The sequence below is a fragment of the Emys orbicularis genome, chromosome 10 (genome assembly GCF_028017835.1).
Source record: "Emys orbicularis isolate rEmyOrb1 chromosome 10, rEmyOrb1.hap1, whole genome shotgun sequence".
In the NCBI taxonomy this organism is placed as follows: domain Eukaryota; kingdom Metazoa; phylum Chordata; order Testudines; family Emydidae; genus Emys; species Emys orbicularis.
Window position 1 is genome coordinate 33,740,651 of NC_088692.1, and position 8,584 is coordinate 33,749,234.

Here is an 8,584-nt window from a genome sequence, read left to right on the forward strand (position 1 = left end):
TTTTGTTACTCAATTAAATTCTATTGTTCGGAAAATAATTCATGTTTATTAATTCCCAAGATGTGCTGCAGAATGCCTACCAGAACTGAAAGCATCCACTTACTTGTTACAGTCAGCATGACACAACTCATAGGATCAGTGACAGCATAATAATCATAAATGTACAGCAAGCACCACCAAATTAATAGGTGCACTGGCAGTGTTATATTCACAGATGTACACCAAGCAGCACACAACTCCTAACAGTCCCCCAAAACAGCAGAGCCAGGTAGAGCACAGTACACCACAATGCATTACTGAAAGAGCGTTTTAACCGTGAGCCACAAGGTCTCCCTGAGCTGTACAGCTCTGCACTGAGCTCTTCTAATAACCCTTCCATCTGGCTGCTCAAACTCAGTGGACAGCTGCTTCATCTCCATCCTGGCAGCAACTTTTCCCCTTTGCTTGACAGATACTATTCAAGACACAGCAGGCAGCTATAACCATTGGGATATTTTTCTCACAGAGATCCAATCTGGTGAGTAAACAACGTTAGCATCCCTTCAAGCTACCAAAAGCACATTCAACTGGGATTCTGCACCTGCTGAGCCAATGAATCTCTCCCTTGGTGCTGTCCAGGTGGCCGGTATACAGCTCCATGAGCCAGGGGAGTAAGGGGTAGGCTGGATCCACCAGGATCATTATTAGCATTTCAATATCACCAATGGTAATCCGCTGGTTGGGAAAGGAAGTCCCTGCTTGCAGCTTTCTGAACAGTCCTGCATTCCTAAAGATGCGAGGATCACGCGCATTCCTGGACCAGCCCATGTTGATGTTGGCGAAGCATCCCCCATGATCCACCAACACTTGCATAACCATAGAGAAGTATCCCTTTCTGTAGATGTACTCTGGGACAAGATGGGATGGTGCCAAAATCATACAGCCACCGCAGTTATTAAATCGTTTGTGTGCACACACTTGGCTTCTTGTGTCGGCGGTGCGCGTCCTCCCCAGGAGCACTTGTGTCGATTGTACTATCAATGTGGGACAGATCCTGAAACCCAGTAATAGTTGACATAAGCAATGCAGTGTCTACACTGACACCGCGTCAACCTAATGACATTGACCATGGCTCTATGCCGCTCAAGGAGGTGGCGTTACTAAATCGGCGTAGAGAGGTCTGTCGTGAGGAGCCAAAGTTAAGTGAAGACGCTTTCACAGCTAGGTCGACACAAGGCAACTTACTAACCATGTAGTGTAGACCAGGCCTGAGTTTCAAGCCTTTTTAGGCAGGGTCAGGATTGTGCATGCCTTTAGGAAGCAGGCCTATCCCCATAGAACACAATGCTGAAGGTGGCTGTCCATCTCTGGAAATTCAGGGTCAGGAGTTCTGTACCCACTGTGGGAAATAGAGAACTGCCTGGGGACCAATCAATGAACATCCCTATAATCAAACTGCTGCAACTACTGAGAAATGTCTCACAAACAATGTCTTCTGTCCATACATACTCTGAGCCTCTTCAAATAAGATGAATTAGTTCATCATTCCCTCTGAAGAAACATCACAGTAATCTAAATGCCAGCAGGACTGACAAATTACAGCCGTCAGGAGCCTACATCTAGAACCCACTGTGATAACCGGCCTTACATCCCAATTACACAAAGCAGCACCATAAGTCTCTTGCTTTTTCAGTTAGTAGGCTGGTTCCCCTATACATTTCAAATCACCCCAAGACCACCAACATCCCCCTTCCTTTCCCCCTCATCAGGCCATTTAAAGACTCTATTGATACACTGGTTTGACCACTGCTGACATATACCAGTGAACAGTGCCTCAGGTTTGTTGATCACCGCAGTCTCTCTCCAGAACAAGCACAAGGGCATCTGTTTAAGAAGCCCTTGGGAAAAGATGCCAGAGACACAGAGCTCTTTGACAGCCACCTCTTAAACAGTGGAACACAAACACTTCTGCCCCCACAGAAAGCTTCACCATTAAGTCTAGGTGCCACAAGTACTCCTGTTCTTTTTGCGGACACAGACTAACACGGCTGCTACTCTGAAACCTATCTAATTTAACCACATCTCTACAGTCCCATGGCAACAGATGCCCCTGATTTATTTGGATGCCAGTTAATTATCCTGGGGAGGGTAAGAGACACAAAGGATAAAGAGTCACATGGCATTGGCAACACAGATGTTTGTGTGTGTTTGTCATTGCTAGGAGAGCAGCTAGAAGGCCTGATAAAAATGTTTCACGTTAACAGATAAGTTAACACATCAGTCTGGTTCCTATCTTCCCTTGCAAACCAATACTCAGGAGCAACTTTTAGGTGAACCTAGAGTCTTGAAGGCTGTGGGGATTCAGGACTGGATGTCCCAACCTAAATTCCCTGTAAGCTGTGCCTATTAAGCACTGCACAGGCACTCAGGGAACCCACCCGGCCAGGACCTGCCACGGCCAGGGAAGAGGTGCCTCTCCCCCAGTCCAAACCCAGCCCCAGACCTGCCACAGCTGGGGCACCCCTCCCCCAGCCCTAACCTGCCACAGCCGGGGGAGGGGCACCTCTCCCCAGCCCCAACCCAGCCCAGACCATGTGTGGGAAAAATTAGAGGGAACACTCCCAACTCTCTTTAACCAGTGACAGGCAATCACATCTTCAGTTCAGATTTGTGCAACCTTCAGGCTGGAGCTTGGTAGTCACATTCTGGGGTCTCTGGACCTCCCAGTTTGAGGAATTCACCAATCAGAAGAATCAAATGACCTTGTCCCATGGACTATAGACAAAAATCCCTCCGTAAGCAGAATTAATGACACTGAACAAGCCTCACATTCATAGGAGAAAGGAAGAAAGGAAAACGATGGATGGAGCAAAACAGAAGTGGCAGGCTGGGAGCCTTTGCAGCCATACAGGTCCCAGGGAAGAGTGAAAGGGAAAAAAAATCAAACAGAACCTTTTTATTTAAGCAATACATTTATACTGTCAGGCGAAAAAATCCTTTCCGTAGAACTTTTGGGGCCGGACAACCTGGAAGTTACAGATTTATTGATTCAGTAAGAATCAGGGTTTCTCCCTGCTCTGTGGAGGCATGCGTTTCTTGTTAAGTTCTGATGGTGCAAGGGGCTGTCTCCAATCCATGCAGTGACAGCAGGAAGTATTTAGTCTGAGGAGATGCTGTCCTCTTACTGCAAGGTGTTGCTTTCTGTGTCTTTAACCCTGAGGTCAGATACTGGCCGGAAGGAAGCATTTCCCTGACAGAGACCATTATCCCACCCAGTAATTTTTGTTGAGCACCACACACCCTGTATTGTTTACACCATACAAGAAGGAAGTTAAATGCAGAGATGGGGAAATAGAGAACAGCCCTTATGGTGTAAAGAAGTCAAATGCTCTGAGTTTTAGAAGAGCAGGGCTAAGCCCCAAAAGCCCATGAAGTGCTCTTAAAACTCCACTTGCAGATCCACACCCATTCTTTTCCCAGGGAGCTCCCCTCTCCTGTACTATAACACAACCCAAAGGACTCCTGGCAGGCATTACAGGCCCATCATTTAAGTGTTTGATAAGCAAAGGTCTCTATAAGTTCCATGGTGAAAAAAAATCTTCCCATGATGTAAATTCTCCCATCATGTGTGCAACCCAAACTCTGCACCCTTGGGCTAGGACAGGGGCCCCAAAAGAGGGACCTGGCCGGCTGCGTGCCACCCAAGCAGTGATAGCAGCAATCAAACTGCACAGGTGAGGCCCAGCAAGCTCTGTCTGAAGTAATAACTTCACGGTCAATAACACAAGGGGGGGTGTGCCGGATGGGCGTTAACTAGTCAGTGTACCTTGGGACTGCGCTAATCACACCTACACAACTGCATCACACAGTGGCCTTTAACCTCCAACCTTCCCAAGGCCCCGGGGAACGGGTGCAAGGTGAAAGCAACCTCCTGGGGGCAGAATCGGGGGCCAAGCCCCAAACCTGAGCACCGCCAAGGGGGGCCAGGGCCCAGGGGAGAGCGTGATGCTCAGGGGCGCTGGGAGGAATGGAGGGGGCCGAGGCCCGGGGGTAGCGCTGGGGGGCTGAGAGGAGGTTGATGCGGAGACAGGGCGGGGGGTCGAGGCCCGGGGGGATGGGGGGAGGGCCGGGGGTCGAGGCGCTGGGGGGGGGGCTCCCCCGGGCCGAACCGCCCTTACCGGACTTGGGCGGGTAGCGATAGGCCGAGTTGGCCTGGATGTCGATGTCCTCCACGCCCGCGATGCGCCGGCTCAGCAGGGAGCCCATGGCGGGACCGGACCGGACCGGCCGGGGACCCAGCAGCGGCGAGAGCGGCCAGCGAGCGCCCCGGACCCAGCGACTCGCACCACCACAGCCAGTCGCGGGGCAGCACGGGAAAGCGAGTCCGCCCGCCCCGTCGCGCAAGGCAGCTCCCGCCCCCTGGGACTACAACTCCCAGCAGCCACCGCGCCCGGTCCGCCACACCACAGCCCGACGGCTCGGCCGGGCCGTACCAACAGCGCAGTTGGAGGTGCGAGCAGGGGCTGTGCGTGCCCCCTCACCCAATGGACTCTTCCGGGAGTGTGGGAGCTGTAACGCGCACAGCCGCCAGCAGAGGGCGCTGCCTCCTGTCTGGCAGACCAGACCAGCCTGGGAAGATTGAGCTTGCTGCAGCGGGGTCAGCTGGAGCCGCCGTGGGCCGCGCCCAGCCCCCCGCCGGGCCCACCCCGGACCGGCAGGGCGATGGGGATCTCTGATAGGGCCCACCAGCATGGCTGGATAGGGCGACGGAGCCTCCCCGCACTGGGATCCCCGTAGCATAACCAGACCACCCCCAGCACGGTGGGGGAGGGTGACAGGGTGCCCCCAGGCAGAGCATCCTAGGGCATGCTACATATAAAATGATGGGGTCTAAATTAGCTGTTACCACTCAAGAAAGAGATCTTAGAGTCACTGTGGATAGTTCTCTGAAAACATCCACTCAATGTGCAGCGGCAGTCAAAAAAGCAAAGACAATGTTGGGAATCATTAAGAAAGGGATAGGAAATAAGACAGAAAATATCATATTGCCTCTATATAAATCCAGGGTACGCCCACATCTTGAATACTGCGTGCAGATGTGGTCGCCCCATCTCAAAAAAGATATATTGGACTTGGAAAAGGTTCAGAAAAGGGCAACAAAAATTATTTGTGGTATGGAACGGCTTCCATATGAGGAGAGATTAATAAGACTGGGACTTTTCAGCTTGGAAAAGAGATGACTAAGGGGTATATGATTGAAGTCTATAAAATCATGACTGGTGTAGAGAAAGTAAATAAGGAAGTATTATTTACTCCTCATAATCCAAGAACTAGGGGTCACCAAATGAAATTAATAGGCAGCAGGTTTAAAATAGGGCTGTCGATTAACTCACAGTTAACTCACATGATTAACTCAAAAAATTAATTGTGATTAATCGCAGTTTTAATTGCACTGTTAAATAATAGAATACCAATTGAAATGTATTAAATATTTTGGATATTTTTCTACATTTTCATATCTATTGTATTTGGTGTTGTAATTGAAATCAAAGTGTATATTATTTTTGCTTACAAATATTTGCACTGTAAATATGATAAACAAAAGAAATAGTATTTTTCAATTCACCTCTTACAAGTACTGTAGTGCAAGCTCTTTGTCATGAAAGTGCAACTTACAAATGTAGATTTTTTTTGTTACATGACTGCACTCAAAAACAAAACAATGTAAAACTTCAGAGCCTACAAGTCCACTCAGTCCTACTTCTTGTTCAGCCAATCGCTCAGACAAACAAGTTTGTTTACATTTAAGGGAGATAATGCTGCCCGCTTCTTATTTACAATGTCACCAGAAGGTGAAAACAGGCATTTGCATGGTACTTTTGTAGCCAGCATTGCAAGGTATTTACGTGCCAGATATTCTAAACATTCGTATGCCCCTTCATGCTTTGGCCACCATTCCAGAGGACATGCTTCCATGCTGATGATGCTTATTAAAAAAAATAAGCATTAATTAAATTTCTGACTGAACTTGAGGCAGAATTGTATGTCCCCGGCTCTGTTTTACCCGCATTCTGCCATATATTTCCTGTTATAGCTGTCTCGGATGATGACCCAGCACATGTTCATTTTAAGAACATTTTTCACTGCAGATTTGACAAAACGCAAAGAAGGTACCAATGTGAGATTTCTAAAGATAGCTTCAGCACTCAACCCAAGGTTTAAGAAACTGAAGTGCCTTCCAAAATCTGAGAGGGATAAGGTGTGGAGCATGCTTTCAGAAGTCTTAAAAGAGCAACACTGATGCGGAAACTACAGAACCCGAACCACCAAAAAAGAAAATCAACCTTCTGCTGGTGGCATCTGATTCAGATAATGAAAATGAACATGCGTCGGTCCACACTGCTTTGGATTCTTATCGAGCAGAACCCGTCATCAGCATGGAAGCATGTCTTCTGGAATGGTGGTTGAAGCATGCGAATCTTTAGCACATCTGGCACGTAAATATCTTGCGACGTCAGCTACAACAGTGCCACAAGAACGCCTGTTCTCACTTTCAGGTGACATTGTAAACAAGAAGCGGGCAGCATTATATCCTGCAAATGTAAACAAACTTGTTTGTCTGAGCGATTGGCTGAACAAGAAGTAGGACTAAGTGGACTTGCAGGCTCTAAAATTTTACATTGTTTTATTTTTGAATGCAGGTTTTTTTGTACATAAGTCTACATGTGTAAGTTCAACTTTCATGATAAAGAGATTGCATTACAGTACTTGTATTAGTTGAATTGAAAAATACTATTTCTTTTGTTTTTTTACAGTGCAAATACTTGTAATCAAAAATAAATATAAAGTGAGCACTGTACACTTTGTATTCTGTGTTGTAACTGAAATCAATATATTTGAAAATGTAGAAAACATCCAAAAATATTTAAATAAATGGTATTCTATTATTGTTTAACAGTGCAATTAATCATGATTAATTTTTGTAATCGTGCAATTAATTGTGATTAATTTTTTTAATCGCTTGACAGCCCTAGTTTAAAACAAATAAAAGGAAGTATTTTTTCACACAACACACAGTCAATCTATGGAACTCTTTGCCAGACAATGTTGTGAAGGCCAAGACTATAACAGGGTTCAAAAAAGAACTGGATACGTTTATAGAGGATAGGTCCATCAATGACTATTAGCCAGGATGGGCAGGGATGGTGTCCCTAGCCTCTGTTTGCCAGAAGCTGGGAATGGGCAACAGGGGATGGATCACTTGATGATTACCTATCAGAGGGGTAGCCGTGTTAGTCTGGATCTGTAAAAAGCGATAAAGAGTCCACTACATGTGTCTGATGAAGTGGGTATTCACCCACTAAAGCGTATGCTCCAATACATCTGTTAGTCTATAAGGTGCCATAGGACTCTTTGTTGCTTTTTGATGATTACCTGTTCTGTTCATTCCTCTGGGGCACCTGGCATTGGCCACTGTCGGAAGACAGGATACTGGGCTAGATGGACCTTTGGTCTGACCCAGTATGGCCGTTCTTATGTTCTTATGACATGATCTGCAGGCTGGGGGCATTACAGAGACAGGTAGACCTAGCTGCCAGAGTAAGGGATTGGTCTTGCCCGGCAGTGCTCAACCATGGGCAGGGTGCTAGCTGCCGGGATCCCACAGGCATGGGGCCATTCCCCCAAAGGGGCCTGGCACTCTCTGTGCCCACTAGCTTTGCCTGGATCAAGGGGGACCCGTCAGGTACTCAGTGCAGACCCAGGGATGTCATGGGAGGAATGGGTGAGGTTGGAGGGGACATGCCCTGGACAGGAGATGGCTTGGGCTGTGGAATCGTCTCCCACAAATGGCCTGGGAGCCCCTCACTCGGGACAGTTGACACCAGACCAGTGAAGCACTGGCAGATATGCAACAGGGAGCAGTCCTGTCCCAGCCCGGGAATGGAAGGAGGGGGCTCAAGGACGATTCCAGCTCTGACTGCTGACAGGTGATGGATGTTGCTGGAAATGCTACTTCTCTGCTGTGGGTCCTGCGGAGATGACTGGCCCCCGAGAGGCGCCATCACAATCCAGGCAGCTGATTAGGGTGCAGTGTCTAGCTTGGATCGTGGTGGGCTTGGCCTCGGACTATGCTGTGGCACGTAGTCTCCAGGGACCCTCGCTGTGACTTGAATGGAAATACGATGCTCCATGTTCATGCTAACTAAAACACCCACCCAAGGAACAGGTGCGTCACATGACTTTTACTGCCTCCCCTCATACAAAGTTCTCAGTGATCCGCCCAGGGTGGGTCCCCATTGTGCACTTTGATCTGCAATTGTCTCCTGCCGGAAACCTGTGGAGGCAGCCTCTTTCCAGCCTGGGGACTCACATCACAGCACCCATCTCTGGTCCTGATCCTGCAAAGGGCTGAGTGCCCGCAGCTCCCATATTCACAGGAAGAGGAGGATGCTCAGCACCTCCCAGGATCTGGCCCTATGTGAGGGTTGCACCGGCAGGACATGTGAGAAGGTCAGAAGTACCTCGCGCCTCCCAAACACATATTTGTTTAGATACATTCACCTGGGCCGTGTTACCAGAGATGCAGCTAACCTTCAAAGGGACC

The 8,584-nt window shown here is 48.3% G+C and overlaps 1 protein-coding gene across 1 annotated transcript in view; it reads right to left on the minus strand.

Moving 5' to 3' along the window:
* MGRN1 (mahogunin ring finger 1) overlaps positions 1-4,262 on the minus strand; it is a 106,284-nt gene extending 102,022 nt beyond the window's left edge. The window contains exon 1 of the mRNA XM_065412015.1: positions 4,158-4,262. Within this exon, the coding sequence (XP_065268087.1) occupies positions 4,158-4,245 (88 nt within the window). The 5' untranslated portion in view covers positions 4,246-4,262. The remainder of the gene's footprint in view (positions 1-4,157) is intronic.
* Between the last annotated feature and the right edge of the window lie 4,322 nt (positions 4,263-8,584).